This window comes from Coregonus lavaretus (assembly GCF_964263955.1).
Source record: "Coregonus lavaretus genome assembly, chromosome: 3".
Lineage (NCBI taxonomy): Eukaryota > Metazoa > Chordata > Actinopteri > Salmoniformes > Salmonidae > Coregonus > Coregonus lavaretus.
The window spans coordinates 42,921,386-42,937,820 of NC_139990.1; the positions used below are offsets into that span (position 1 = coordinate 42,921,386).

Genomic DNA, 16,435 nt, shown 5'->3' on the forward strand with positions numbered 1-16,435 from the left:
GAGGTGCCTGCATGAGGCGCACTGGGCTTTGCATTGAAGATACGGAAGCCCTCTTTGGTGGCAAAGTCCCAGGCCAGGTCAGCCACCTGCTCAGCTAACCTCCCAGAACCGGTTTGTCCTGCAAAAGAGGGATAGTTAAGCCTACAACTACATATTGTTTATATAACGGATGTAAGGTTTTATCCAAAACGAATTACAGTCATGCATACATTATTTTTTTAACATATGAGTGGTCCCAGGAATCGAACCCACTATCCTGGCGTTGCAAGAGCGATGCTCTTCCAACAGTTACAGAGGACCAAGTAATAGCTGACAAGCTAAAAGATCCACACAATGTACCTTTCCGAAGCATTATTAATTATCGTCGAAGATATTGCATGAGACACACTCCTACACTCTGGTCTCCCCCTGGTGGCTGGCTGCCAGGGAGAAGAGATGGAAGGCCATGTAGAACTGCCAGTCCAGGACTCCCTCCTCCAGACCCATAGAGCTGCTGTATTGCCCTATCACCTCCTCCACACTGGGGATACCCAGCTGGACTAGGCCCTTGTCAGATATACCTGTAGGAAACACAATGAAACCACCACTGTGTTGATATATTGAATCATAACTATACTGAACAAAAATATAAACGCAACATGTAACAATTTCAAAGATTTTACTGAGTTACAGTTCATATAAGGAAATCAATTAAAATAAATGTATTAACCCCTAATCTATGGATTTCACATGACTGGGAACACAGATATGCATATGTTGGTCACAGATACAGTGGGGAGAAAAAGTATCCCTGCTGCAGTGTGTGCAAACCTGGTCAAGACCTACAGGAAATGTATGATCTCTGTAATTGCAAACAAAAGTTTCTGTACCAAATATTAAGTTCTGCTTTTCTTATGTATCAAATATTTATGTCATGCAATAAAATGCAAATTAATTACTTAAAGATCATACAATGTGATTTTCTGGATTTTTGTTTTAGATTCCGTCTCTCACAGTTGAAGTGTACCTATGATAAAAATTACAGACCTCTACATGCTTTGTAAGTAGGAAAACCTGTAAAATCGGCAGTGTATCAAATACTTGTTCTCCCCACTGTACCTTAAAAAAAAAGTAGGGGCGTGGATCAGAAAACCAGTCAGTATCTGATGACACCACCATTTGCCTCATGCAGCGTGACACATCTCCGCATAGAGTTGATCAGGCTGTTGATTGTGGCCTGTGGAATGTTGTCCCACTCCTCTTCAATGGCTGTGCGAAGTTGCTGGATATTGGCGGGAACTGGAACACGCTGTCATACATGTTGATCCAGAGCATCCCAAACATGCTCAGTGGGTGACATGTCTGGTGAGTATGCAGGCCATGGAAGAACTGGGACATTTTCAGCTTCCAGGAATTGTGTACAGATCCTTGCAACATGGGGCCATGCATTATCATGCTGAAACATGAGGTGATGGTGGAGGATGAATGGCACGACAATGGGCCTCAGGATCTCATCCCGGTATCTGTGCATTGAAATTGCCATTGGTAAAATGCAATTTTGTTCGTTGTCCGTAGCTTATGCCTGCCCATACCATAACCCCATCTCCACCATGGGGCACTCTGTTCACAACATTGACATCAGCAAACCGCTCGCCCACATGACGCCATACACGTGGTCTGTGGTTGTGAGGCCGGTTGGACGTACTGCCAAATTCTCTAAAATGACGTTGGAGGCAGCTTATGGTAGCGAAATGAACACAATTCTCTGGCAACAGCTCTGGTGGACATTCCTGCAGTCAGCATGCCATTTGCGCTCTCCCTCAAAATTTGAGACATCTGTGGCATTATGTTGTGTGAGAAAAAGCATAATTTTAGAGTGGCCTTTTATTGTCCCCAGCACAAGGTGCACCTGTGTAATGATCATGCTGTTTAATCAGCTTATTGATATGCCACACCTGTCAGGTGTATGGATTATCTTGGCAAAGGAGAAATGATCACAAACAGGGATGTCAACTAATTTGGGCACCAAATTTGTGAGAAATAAGCTTTTAGTGCATATGGAACATTTCTGGGATCTTTTATTTCAGCTCATGAAACATGGGACCAACACTTTACATGTTGCGTTTATATTTTTGTTCAGTATAAATGCATACTACTTCTTGGCTATGTGCCCTATATAGTGCACTACGTTCAACCAGGGCCCATAGGAATAGGGTGCCATTTGAGTGTTCTATCTGTGGACCTGGTCAAAAGGAAGGCTGGTAGGGTGTAGTAGTACGGTTAGGTAGTATAATGGTACCTGTCAGTAGTGGGTTGTCCTGGGGCAGGCAGCGAGCCATGCAGCTGAAAGTCAGGTCTGATATGGGGTCACCCGGATTGAGCGGCCCCAGTCCAGCACTGCCACCACCTCCGGCTTCTCTGGGTGGAACACAAGGTTCTCCAGTCTATGGACCAGAGGGGGTTTCGGTTGGATTCATTTCACCATGGTTGTGTCCAAAATGGCACCCTTTATAGCGCACTACTTTTGACCAGAGCCATGGAATTAGTGCACTATATAGGGAATAGGGTGTCAATATTACTGCTGATTATGTAAATATGTACACGCTGTGCGTGTGTGTTACACCTGAAGCTTCCATGGATCAGTGTAGATCTCTGGTGTTTGGGGAGGTGCAGAGGAAGCCACTGTATTAGTCTCTCCATGTCTGGGATGGGCGGAGTCTCACTGTCCCTGTACTGCTGAGTCCACCACTCTACCTGAAGCCCCATGTAATCTATTAAAGAAGGAGAGAGAGAGAGACAGAAGGAGAGAGAGAGAAAGATATAACTACCTTGGGATATGCGTCAACAGCAACCTTGGGAAAATCCTCTGCATTTTCATTAACAGAAGACTCGCACATTTCCTCAGTGAAAACAATGTACTGAGCAAATGTCAAATTGGCTTTTTACCAAATTACCGTATGACAGACCACGCATTCATCCTGCACACCCTAATTGACAAACAAACCAAAACAAAGGCAAAGTCTACTCAAAAAAGCTTTTGACTCAATTTGGCATGAGGGTCTGCTATACAAATTGATTGAAAGTGGTGTTGGGGGAAAAACATACAACATTATAAAATCCATGTACACAAACAACAAGTGTGCTTTAAAATTGGCAAAAAACACACACATTTCTTTCCACAGGGCCGTGGGGTGAGATAGGGATGCAGTTTAAGCCCCACCCTCTTCAACATATATATCAACGAATTGGCGAGGGCACTAGAACAGTCTGCAGTACCCGGCCTCACCCTACTAGAATCTGAAGTCAAACGTCTACTGTTTGCTGATGATCTGGCGCTTCTGTCACCAACAAAGGAGGGCCTACAGCAGCACCTAGATCTACTGCACAGATTCTGTCAGACCTGGGCCCTGACAGTAGATCTCAGTAAGACAAAAATAATGGTGTTCCAAAAAAGATCTGAGAGACAAGGCAAGAAGGGCCTTCTACGCCATCAAAAGGCACATAAAATTTGACATAACAATTAGGATCTGGCTAAAAATACTTGAATCAGTTATATAACCCATTGCCCTTTATGGTTGTGAGGTCTGGGGTCTGCTCACCAACCAAGAATTCACAAAATGGGACAAACACCAAATTGAGACTGCATGCAGAATTCTGCAAAAATATCCTCTGTGTACAACGTAAAACACCAAATAATGCATGCAGAGCAGAATTAGGCCGATACCCGCAAATTATCGAAATCCAGAAAAGAGCTGTTAAATTATACAACCACCTAAAAGGATGTGATTCCCAAACCTTCCATAACAAAGCCATCACCTACAGAGAGATTAACCTGGAGAAAAGTCCCCTAAGCAAGCTGGTCCTGGGGCTCTGTTCACAAACACAAACAGACCCCACAGAGCCCCAGGACAGTAACACAATTAGACCCAACCAAATCATGAGAAAACAAAAAGAGAATTACTTGACACATTGGAAAGAATTAACAAAAAAACAGAGCAAACTAGAATGCTATTTGTCCCTAAACAGAGAGTACACAGTGGCAGAATACCTGACCACTGTGACTGGCAGCCGTTGGCAGACCTGGCTCTCAAGAGAAGACAGGCTATGTGCACACTGCCCACAAAATGAGGTGGAAACTGAGCTGCACTTCCTAACCTCCTGCCAAACTTATGACCATATTAGAGACACATATTTCCCTCAGATTATACAGACCCACAAAGAATTCGAAAAAAAACTAATCCAATTTTGATAAAGTCCCATATCTATTGGGTGAAATACCACAGTGTGCCATCACAGCAGCAAGATTTGTGACCTGTTGCCACAAGAAAAGGGCAACCAGTGAAGAACAAACGCCATTGCAAATACAACCCATATTTATGTTTATTTATTTTCCCTTTTTTACTTTAACTATTTGCACATCATTACAACACTGTACACAGCCATAATATCACATTTGAAATGTATTTATTATTTTGGAACTTTTGTGAGTGTAATGTTTACTGTTCACTTTTTATTGTTTATTTCACTATTGTTTATTATCCATTTCACTTGCTTTGACAATGTAAACATATGTTTCCCATGCCAATAAAGCCCTAAAATTGAATTGAGAGGAGAGAGAGAGTGAAAGCGAGAGACAAGGTGAGAGAGAGAGAGAGTGTGTGTGAGAGGAGAGAGGAGAGAGAGTGAAAGCGAGAGAGGTGAGAGAGAGGAGAGTGTGAAGGAGAGAGAGAGAGATGAGAAGGGGAGAGAGAGATGGAGAGAGAAGGAGAGAAAGAGAGAGATAGATAAGGAGAGAGCGAGAGAGAAGGAGAGAGCGAGAGAGAGAGAGAAGGAGAGTGTGAGAGAGAGAAGGAGAGAGAGGAGAGAGAGAGAAGGAGAGAGAGAGAGAGAGAGAAGGAGAGAGAGAGAAGGAGAGAGAGAGAGGGAGAGAGAGAGGAGAGAGAGAGAAAGTGAGAGAGAGAGGGAGAGAAGGAGAGAGAGAGAGGAAAGAGAGAGAAGAGAGAGAGAAGGAGAGAGAGATAATGACACAAAACAATCTTTGTTAATTCATTAATTAATCACCTGGCTCGCCGTAGTCCTCCAGGCCGACTGCTCTAGTATCTAGACAGTGGATCTGGCAGAGTGTGTGTTTCATGGCTTGGTACAAGGCCCTCCTGTCCCCAGGGGTCAGGCCTGGCAGGGAGGGGTCACTGAACATCCTCCCTAGACAGACCTCCATCAAGAGGAAGGGAGCACCCAGGACACTGAACAACACAACCACATACAGGAAGAAGACAGAGACAGACAAACTGGGATAAAAAAACTCATCTACAACTATGTAACGTGCATGGGTGTATGTATATTTGTGTTTGTGTTTGTGTGTGTGTGTGTGTGTGTGTGTGTGTCCATCAGGCAGTGTGTGTTCTCACCTTGGGTCCTCACACAGACCAATGATCTCTGGAACAGGGATGCCGGATCCATTGAGAGCTTTCAATAACCTGTGGAGTACATAGAATAGAGTGATGTATGAAGAAATGTTGTGTTCTTTAAACTGGAACTGAACAAAAGATTAATAATAGAAATTGTGTCAAAAATGGCACCCTATTCCCTCTATAGTGCACTACTTTTGACCAGGGCCCATAGGGAACATGGTGCCGTTTGGGACGTGGGCAAGTGATCTAGATAGGAGAGAGGGATGATCAATCCAGATGCTGATCACTTCCATCTCACACCCATCTAATTCCCACAGCTAGGTAGGTGGTGTGTTGGAGCGACCCTACCTGTACTCTGTCTCCATGGCTTGGGAGCCCTTCTGCTGTTTCCTCAGGAGTAGATGGCGCCCTCCAGTGGTCAAGTGATATAAGGAGTTTGACTGGCTGGGGCTGAGTTGTTGGACAGGAACAGGGTCTAATTCAGATATAGAGACAGACAGTATCAACAACAGTAAATAGAGACACCCTTATTCCCACTTCTTTTGACAAGGGCCTTTAGGAATATGGTGCCATTTGGGACGCAGCCACCGTCTTCATACAGGAGAGCTTTGAAACAGACAGCATAGATCAACATACATGTCCTGGTCCTTCCTTCCCCCAGTGCCTTTAGAGGCTACTGAACTTTGTACTGACAACACTGAGGTAATATCAATTCTATCCATTTCTAGACAGACATTTTGAAATTGATATATGTTCTGACGAAGCTCTGACAAAGGCAGAGAGGCCGATACGTAATATTTTAACTACAATTATACTGGCAAGAGTTGTGTGCAAGGTTTTCTTTTCTTTTAAGAAATGTATAGGCTTCCCGAGTGGCGCAGCGGTCTAAGGCAGTGCTAGAGGCATCACTACAGATCCGGGTTCGATCCCGGGCTGTATCACAATCGGCCGTGATCGGGAGTCCCATAGGGCGGCGCACAATAGGCCCAGCGTTGTCCGGGTTAGGGGAGGGTTTGGCCAGGGGGGATTTACTCGCGCTCTAGCGACTCCTTGTGTCGTGCCGGGCGCCTGCAGGCTGACCTCTGTCGTCAGGTGAACGTTGCTTCCTCCGACACACTTCCAGGTTAAGCGGGCGGGTGTTAAGAAGCGCGGTTTGACGTGTCATGTTTCGGAGGACACATAACTTGACCTTCGCCTCCGGAGCAAGTTGGGGAGTTGCAGCAATGAGACAAGATCGAAATTGGGGAGAAAAAAATACATTGATAGACGTACCTTTGTCAGACAGATGGAGAGCCTTCCTCAGGTACTGTGTGAGTTGGTCCATAGGGAGCTTTGTGGCCCCAGAGCCAGGCCCAGTAACAAACCCTGACAGGGGGATCCCCAGCACCCCTTCCAGCTCCTTCACTGCCACTGCAAGGTCCCCTACCTGGATAACAATATCTATCAACAACCAGTGGCTCTGTCACAGTCTGTGGGTTATGTTCCCTAGTGTTTTGTGACTACTACGAAGCTTGGGGAAGACCTTGTCACGAGAATTTCTATCTCTAATTAATCAAACTTAATGCTCTGAATAATTCCCAGAGGGTGTAAATTCTCTGGTTTAATCATGAATTAAACAAAGGTCCGCAACCAGCAAGAATTATCTGTATTTTTAATCATGGAGAGCTCTGGCGCCAAAAAACATACACACAGCTTTTATATCCCTTGACACACAAAGGCACTTTGCTCCGCCCACCTTTAAACCGTTTCTTAGTCCCCTTCACCCTGGAATGCTTTCTCAACAGTTTCTAACTCCTCCCCCTCTGTTAGTGGGTTGACACTACATTATAACTCTAACACCGTTCACACATTTATACTGTATTTGGGGTGAAATCCTTTAGTCATTATTCTTAAAATACAAATTAATCTATCAATCCACCCCTTTGACTAAATGTTTTCACATTCAGGATAAATGTATTTACAAGCATGATTAATCTCAGAGATTACGTCAGAACTAATAAACATTTCATCCAATGGCGGTCTTTCAGGGTCAAAATCCTCGTCATCCACCAAGCCTGGAGGATCGTTTTTCACATTCCCCTGGTCAGAGTCCGGAGTCGGTCCATCTCTCATCATTGTTGAGATACTGCATTTCACCAACGCCTTACTCACCAATCCTCGGACACAGGGAACAAGACTACAACCACATAATACAAGAATACCCATACAAACACTGATCGCTCCTAAGATGGTGGCTGCTATGGTTTTCCATTTACCAAACATTTCATCAAACCACCCTATCCACAATGTACTAACTTCTGAGTTCTCAGTTCATTCTTCACTTAGTGCAGTTAATTCTGCAAGAGCTCTGGTGACTGTCCCATCCAGTGTGGTGTTGTTAGGGATAAATGTGCAACAATGGCTTATCATTCTATAGACACCGGCCCTTTCTGCCTGATCTAGAGCCAACCTCTTTTACTAAGTCATGAGTGGGATGGCGGATAATTTCAGAGATCCCTTTTACTGCATCACTAGTCCTGCCAATAAATCGTTGTTGGTCGTAATAGATATAATTAATCCACTTCACAATTTTGTTTATTGTCACCCACCAAAAGAACGTGGTCGTAAACCCTTCCCCTAATTCTTTCATAGCTTGTTATCCATCCGATACCCCCCTTGGTATCCCAATCGCATCCATCTAAATAGGGCTATTCTCCTTCTTGTTAAAACTCCTCCTACGTCTGTTTAACCCTTTCCTTGGTTCCTGGTGACTAGTTCTAACTAGCTGAATCAGTAGAACCAGGGCGCACGTATCCAGCCACCCTTTTGGTATTCTCTGCTTTATACTGCCTTTACTGGCACACGCCCACCACACATCGGTTACAGGGGCTGTAAGGTTCAGAATTCTCTCCTGTGCTTCTGAACTCAAGTCAATCACATTACTACTATCTCCAATTGATAATTGGTGATGTCTTTGTTTCTCTTAACCCCCCATCTGGATGTTCAGTCCCGCCCGGTCTCATATTCCTGTCCCCAAGTGTGTTTAAACACTTGAGTCTAGGAACAATCCGCCGTGGGGGCCGAACACGAATATAATGGAATTTTATATTCCCAAGTTGCTTATTGACATGTACCCCACCCATTGGCTACGTCCCTAACCCTTATTTTGAATCCGACAGTCTGCCCTTCTCTGACTCCCATTTTGTAGGCCACTCGTCCTTGACGGTCAGTATGTCGGGTCGCTTCTCTTCTCTTTTACTTCTTAACAATGGTAAGGGCATAGCGTAATTGGTGGTGGATCTTGACATATCAAGACCATTGCCGAGACTATGATGCAGCTCAAGTTACCCCTATTCCCCAAAACCGCCAACCCTCTCCTGTCCTCAGTCTTTCTGCTTGGTATCACCCCATTCTTCGTTAACAGAGGTGATCCCCGGACCCTATTGGTCCAGTTCTTCTCTCTAACTCTGCGTGTGTTCAGTGGTGCTTGTATGTGTTCTTACCTTTTTGCAGTGGGTAACGTGGACCCAGATTGCTCTTTCTGCTATTCTAATGGCAAAGGCAGTGACCAATATCACCTGATAGGGCCCTTCCCAACAAGCCTGCTTCCAGTCTTTCTTCTTTAGGGACTGGATGCTCACCAGTCACCTGGTTAGATAGAGTGGGTCACCTTCTCCTTTAGTTCACCTGTGGGGCACAAAACCTCTGACATACCGCTCACATCAGTATTCTCTTTCTAGACTGTATCTAAAAAAAAATCTAAAAAAAAAAAAAAGTATTTTGTCCTCTCCTTCGTATATTATTTAATCCTACCACTAGCCTCTTCCCCCCTCTTGACACATGGTTCTGCTCATGTGTCAATATTACCACCTACCTAAACAATCACTTAGGTAATATTGGTAATTTATCATCCATTTGCCATCCCTTATTTATTTTTGAGACTGTCCCTTGCTTCTTTATTGCTCCTCCCACTTCCTTTGTCTTTTATGGCGGCTAAATTCGACTTTCATTCAGTTCAGAATCAATAGTAATCCAATCAATCAATCTCTTATCTTGTAAAAATACTCATGTTTAGTTCAAACTCTGTTCTACCCCGGCTCTCCTGGGCTTGACCTGAAGACTGATGGCTGGACATGACAGGTCCATACTTAAATCTTTCAAACCTAACACAAACCCCCCTTCATGCTGTAATCAATCAAGAAGATAGCAAAGGAGAGACAGGTTTTAGCCTGAACTCTGCTCAACCCTGGTGCCGCTCCCTTCCCAATGTTTGAAGAGAGACCAAAAGACAGCCATGGATTGAAGTAAGAGCAAGCACTTTGACCCTAGGTCACCTAAGTCTTCTGCCTAGCAACAAATAATTAAAAAACTATATGTTCGTGATTAACCCAGTTATATCTAATAGCCCACCAAAAAAAAAACCCTCATCACCATCTTTAAATCACAACCAATGTCATATATCCCTCTTTACTCTCTACCATTTGGGTAAAATCCCTGTTATATGTAGGAAAAGCTAAGACTGTTTGGGAAGTGAGCAACTTTATTCTCTTCATAAATTGTTCTTCTTCCTCAGAGTTCCAAATGATTTTACCATGGGCTGCCATTGCCTTCCCATAGATAAGATCACTTAATTTACCAATATGCAGTACATAATGGAGTACCCAAGCTTTACAGCAGTCTATCATTCCCAAAAAGCTCATCATTCTTCATCTATTTCTGGACAGCTAGTCCCTATCTTAAATTATCCTATCCAGCTTCCTATTATTACTATCTTCCTGATCTTATTACTAAATCAATGATAATAATCTAGGCAATAGCTGTTTCGCATTAGATTGTGCCTTCCTCTGATTACTGCAGCTCATTGCATTAATTTAGTTTCAAATACCAACTTGTTGTTTATTAAAGCATAATAAAAATGAAATGTAAATGACAACATTTGATAACATCTCAACTTACTTCTATCCCGTAAAAGTAATCCAAGATTAGTACAATTGACTAGCAACAGGTATCTTTCATTCAGGGAAAGCTCACTCCCTCTTCTGTTGTTGTAATGTTTCAAATCCTATTATTACCAAATTATATAATCTTCTTCACACTTTTCACAGCACTATAAATTACCCTCAATTTGATAAAATAAACCATCCCAAAGTCCTCCTCTCATGCCCCCAGAACCACCAGTGTGGATGACCAATCAACACCAGAAAGTCAAAACAGAGCCCAGAGGCCATTGAAATCACCCAACAAACCGTTCCATCCCACAGCATAGTAAACACCACCTATGAACTGTTGAAAATCCCCTAAATTCAACATAACAACCCTTTATAAACATCGTACTAGGTGTGTTGTTTTCTATTTGAAAAACCCAATTGAAAAACAACAATCAAAGATAGCCAGGCCCAACTTAATTTGGTAGCTCCCTTTTACGACCTAAATACTGCCTAACTTCACTAATGCTCCCCCTAGCCCTAGGCAACATTCCAATGAGATAAGCTAATCTCTTTCTCCTGGTTATACATTTTGTCAACCTTCAATTACCATCAGTAATCTAAAGATGGTAAGTACACACAAAACAATGATACAGATATCCCCAGTCCTAACTCATCAATAATTGTTTGTATCAATCTAATTCCTCATAACTAATCTCACAATGATTATTGAACCCCTAAATCTGCTCCATGTGATCTCATCTCAAATGATCCATTATCAATTATTTTACCAACACCATAGGAAAATCTCCCCTTCTATTGTTCCTTTCGCCCCTGTAAATGTCATATTTCATTCATTAGCCAATACAATCACATACTCTGTGTAAGTAAGACATTATATTTTATCCCAGGCATCCCCTTAACATAATGCTATAGGAGACTTCCATCAATCCTGGAAGACACTATATAATACCACGTTTCATTAAGTTCACTACACCTTCTAATATAACCCTATAACCCCTTTCTATTAATTTAATCATTGCAACCTGTTGCATTGATGTTTTTAAAATATAAACTTATTGTTTAATAACTTCATACTTATAACCAATGTTTATTCAATCCATCATCCTAATAGTAAAAACGATATCCCATTGTTCACGTAACAAATCCAAATTATCGTTTTAGAATTCACCACTTATTTTCATACACCATTGGTGTTACCCAACCTATACAATAAAGTAATAACCATTCGAATTTATCAAAGCACTGCCTTCCAGTCAAGTATTTAGACCTCTACTTGAAATCTTACAGCTCAATCTAACTCGCTGGACTGTCTCTATTTTTTCCCCGCTAACTAGAGCCATAAATTATTCTCCTTTGTCCTCAACTCAATTTTCACAGCTCTATCGCCATTTCAGTTCGCTATTCAATTTCTTTAACTGTTCTCTCTGATTTGGCCCTAATTAATAAAACAAATACTTGATATCGTTGATAAGCATACATTTAATGATATTCCTATCATTTGAACTATGTACTGTCTCTCACCCCTCCCCCCCCCCTGCTCCTTCCTACACAACGGGGGAGGCGCGGGGACCTGCCCTAATCATCTTCCTTCTTAGGAAATAATGTTATTCGTACTTGTAACATATTTTCATAGACCTATCTAGAATACTTCTAAAGCTATCTAATTCAACTTTTAATACACGTAGTAATCTAGGTCCATAGCCCCAATGCGAAAGCTTTAGCCACTGTCCCTACCTGGGTTCGAACCCGGGACCCTCTACATACATCGCCAGTCACTCTACAACGATTCTTTCAAAGCAACTACTTCCAGTTCATAGAGCAAGTGACGTCACCAAATGAAAATCGCACTAGCTCTCACCTCATTCAGCAACACAAAAACTCTCTCTCCCTACACCCATTCCCTATTGAATAAGTGAGTCTTTCTATTTAACCCCAACCACGCTACAAATCTTCCATTCAACATCAACAAACCAAATACTCAGTAGTATCCGGTTACCATTCATACCAGCCATTGAATTCACTCATACACACAGATTTCACCTTATGCCATTGAAATGCCCAACAAAACATAATAGTTCAATGGAACCCTCTATTGGCTCTCTACTATTTATACAATACTTCTATAACCACATTAGTTATGGTACGATTACCCATTAAACCTTATCACATAATCAAACAACGGCACAATCTTAAATTCATATGGGGCGGCAGGTAGCCCAGTAACCAAGAGCACCGTGTCAGCAACCGAGAGGTCGCCGGTTCCAATCCCCGAGCCGACCAGGCGAAAAATCTGCCGATGTGCCCCCGAGCAAGGCACCCAACCCCAATTGCTCCTGCAAGTCGCTCTGGACAAGAGCGTCTGCTAAATGACCAAAAATGCAAATGTAAATATCCTCTACTTTCTCACCCATGACGTACATCTACGTTTGGGTGAGAAAGTTCATACGTATATATCGTTAGAAATGTATAGGTACCTCTCAAATAATCGCTTCGTGGTGTTTTTAGCCAATTCTTAATCGACACAAATCACTTCTTCAAACATTTTACCTGTGGAACCAAAAAATAGACTGTCATTTCCCGGACATTGCCCTTTCCCTTAGCTCTGCAGTCGCGATGGTTATGACCTGTTTTGTTACAGTATTTACATGGGGCCTTACACTCTCTAGCAAAATTCTCTAGTCTTTCCTGACTCTCCAAAAGCCATACTCTCGCTGTGTCTAGCCCCTCCCCTCGCTGTTTCTTCAAATCCGTTCCACAGTTTAGCCTCTAATTTCTCCACATCGAGATGCCCAATAAATCCATACCTCTTCTCCCAAATGGATCCATAAAACATATTTCTTCGATCCCCTTAACATAATGCTATATCTTTCATCCCCCGTTAATTCTCGGACCTCTTTAGAATATTTATTTCCCATGGTGGAAAAATAAGAAATCCCCCCCGTTTAGTAATAATTCAATCCAGAATTATTTTCCTGGGACTTATTATTTGGTACGACTCTTGAGCCAATGTTTATGATCTGCTTTTGTAATTAACCATTTAAATTATCCAACCCCGTAACCCAGAGTTTTTTTAAAACACCAGTTTCATGAAACGGATGAGACAACAATTTTTTTTCTCACACGACCTATTTTAGTCCCTTCCTTGAAACAATTATCACGTATTTCGATGGATCATTAGGTCTCACACTTATACAACCTTATACGATATTTTACTAACACTATCCATAAATAGACAGAGTTAGAGCAAATCCCCAGTTGTTTATGACTCTTGACTTGTTTAATGTATCTATCTTACACAATGATAATTATCTCCCTTCCTGTTTATATTGTAAACACTGTACCCCGTACAATCTCAATATTAACTAGTTTATTTTAGTAATGGCCATTCACCTTGAGTCATTTCAGACCCCCTTCCTCCCTTTTAATTATCTTATGAGATTTTGGTAACTATTCTCTGCCCTCCACAATAATTACTATTCTCATACAAGTTCAAATAATTACACCAAAATCCATGAATAAAAATTACTGACCTTCTCTTTGCAGTTCGGATTTAAATGCTTTTTCAAATCTCGTTAACGTCTTTATCGTTCATAAGATTAATCACCGGCCTGTTTATAACCTTAACGTCGAAGGCCAGGTCTATTCTATACGGATGCTATCATCCGCCCATGCACGGTTTTCGGTGTCCTCAGAACGATAAAGACGTATTTTGAGATCCGGCTCGAAGGACCATTTGTCACGAGAATTTCTATCTCTAATTAATCAAACTTAATGCTCTGAATAATTCCCAGAGGGTGTAAATTCTCTGGTTTAATCATGAATTAAACAAAGGTCCGCAACCAGCAAGAATGATCTGTATTTTTAATCATGGAGAGCTCTGGCGCCAAAAAACATACATACAGCTTTTATACCGCTTGACACACAAAGGCACTTTGCTCCGCCCACCTTTAAACCGTTTCTTAGTCCCCTTCACCCTGGAATGCTTTCGCAACAGTTTCTAACTCCTCCCCCTCTGTTAGTGGGTTGACACTACATTATAACTCTAACACCGTTCACACATTTATACTGTATTTGGGGTGAAATCCTTTAGTCATTATTCTTAAAATACAAATGAATCTATCAGACCTTCAGGTTGAAACATTGCTTAATGAAACAACGAGAGCATTCACTTGCACAGTGCACCACAAAATCTCCAAGATACAGTGGTATTGGTAAGGGGGAGTTATGAATGCAGAGATGGGGCTCACTCACCTTGATAGCATGCATCCCTAGCTGTGCAGCTGCCTTAATGTTGAACTCCAGGTCATCCAGGAACACAGCTTCATGGGCAGAGACACCCAGTCTGTTCAGACACAGGTGGTAGATCCTGGGGTCTGGCTTATTGAGGCCCTCCCTACACGATTCAACTATCTACAACCAGAGATGGACGGAGGGGGAGAGAGAGAGAGGAAGGGTTAGGGGGTACAGCAGTAATGAGAGAGGTGGGAAAGAGGGATGGTGAGAGAGGGGATGGGGACAGATGGGGAGAGAGAGAGAGAGAGAGAGAGAGAGAGAGAGAGAGAGAGAGAGAGAGAGGAAGTCTGCATTGAATTCATAATGCAATTTCTGCACTAACTGTTACATTTACATTTACATTTTAGTCATTTAGCAGACGCTCTTATCCAGAGCGACTTACAGGAGCAATTAGGGTTAAGTGCCTTGCTCAAGCTACTATTTGTGTTACTTTTAATATCATTACTACATAATGTGTGCGTCCCAATTCCTATGTAGTGCACTACTTTTGACCAAGGTCTATAGGGCTCCCATAGGGCTCTGATCAAAAGTAGTGCACTATATAGGGAATAGGGGGCTATTTGGGACGCAGTCAATGTAAACATAAAATGCTTAGTCACCACATCGAAGAGAGAGTGGTCCAGAGGCAGGAAGGGGTCACCGTTCAGCTGGAGGAAGTTGTTGCTGAGAACAGCAGTCTTCAGGCCCCTGGAGCGAGCACACAATATGGCCTCCATCAGGACGGGTAGAGTCCTGGTCATTGGCCCACTGGTCAGGTCAGACAAGAATGAGCCAATGGGAACAGGACATCCTGCCTGAGGGTGGAGCAGCAGAGGGGGATAATGAATGAAGATATGGGGGTGAATCCCAAATGGCACCCTATTCCCTTGTTTAGTGCACTACTTTTGACCAGGGCCAATAGGGTACAGGCTGTAGGTACAGAGATACATCGCTAGTCGTGATGTAGTAGACATACGCTCACTATCTCACTGCATTGCCTGCCGAAGGCCTCCACAAACTCCTCAACCCCAAGCTCTCCACGCATGAACCTCTTCCACGCGTTCACCTCCCCACCTGTCCTGATGGCCTTGCCCAGCGTGCCCAGAGGAACACTGTTCTGTTGTTCAAACACTACAGAGAAAAAGAGACCAAGAATATTATGTTGCACTGTATTGACTTGTATGTATTGAGGCCCTTTGCTCCATTAGGAATTGAACGGAAATAAGTAGGCCTCCCGTAATTGACTATTTTTGATGTTGTGTTATACAAGGCTTGTGTGGTACATTGTGTGGCACATTGTGTGGCACATATGACATACCTGTTGCCACTTTGACAGGTGACGGAATGAGCACTCCATACATGTCAAAAATGACAGCTTTGTAAGTGGAGATGGCAGCAAAGCTTCTGTGACAGAGGCGTCTTCAGACACCACAACTGAGACCTGAATTGTGCAGCAGTCTGCATCTTCATCATCATCATCATCATCATCTTGGTTTTGCACAAGAAAAGGGTACAAAGATTGTTAGTCAAATGAGAGAAGAGAACACTCTAAAACAAGTAAAGATTGCTGCACTGTGTCTGACAACAATACCTCCTTGGGTAAATCAAAATTCTAACATTGGAAAGTTACTAGGAGACAGTAGAAAAGTTTTCCCCTTCTTTCAATCTGACCTCTTACTTCAACGTTGTCACTGTCAGATTGTTGTCAACGTCTCTCTCTTACCTGTGTTGACCTTACGCTGGCTAACGTTGATTACAGAGTATGATGTGATACTCTTGTATTCTGAAGATACACATTTGCAGTACTGTTTACAATGCAGACATGTTGTACTTGAATGTAGGTCA

At 42.6% G+C, this 16,435-nt stretch overlaps 1 protein-coding gene across 1 annotated transcript; it reads right to left on the reverse strand.

Annotated features, from left to right (window-relative positions):
• Positions 1 to 35: 35 nt before the first annotated feature.
• LOC311126996 (acyl-CoA dehydrogenase family member 10-like) lies at positions 36 to 16,073 on the reverse strand. Its single transcript, XM_084158731.1, is given in 14 exon segments — positions 36 to 118; positions 340 to 560; positions 2,279 to 2,356; positions 2,359 to 2,423; positions 2,603 to 2,750; positions 5,041 to 5,222; positions 5,388 to 5,456; positions 5,739 to 5,865; positions 6,663 to 6,816; positions 14,570 to 14,728; positions 15,211 to 15,405; positions 15,573 to 15,721; positions 15,909 to 16,003; positions 16,005 to 16,073. Coding segments are annotated over 13 exon segments (1,659 nt in total). The 5' UTR covers position 16,073; the 3' UTR covers positions 36 to 118; positions 340 to 390.
• Between the last annotated feature and the right edge of the window lie 362 nt (positions 16,074 to 16,435).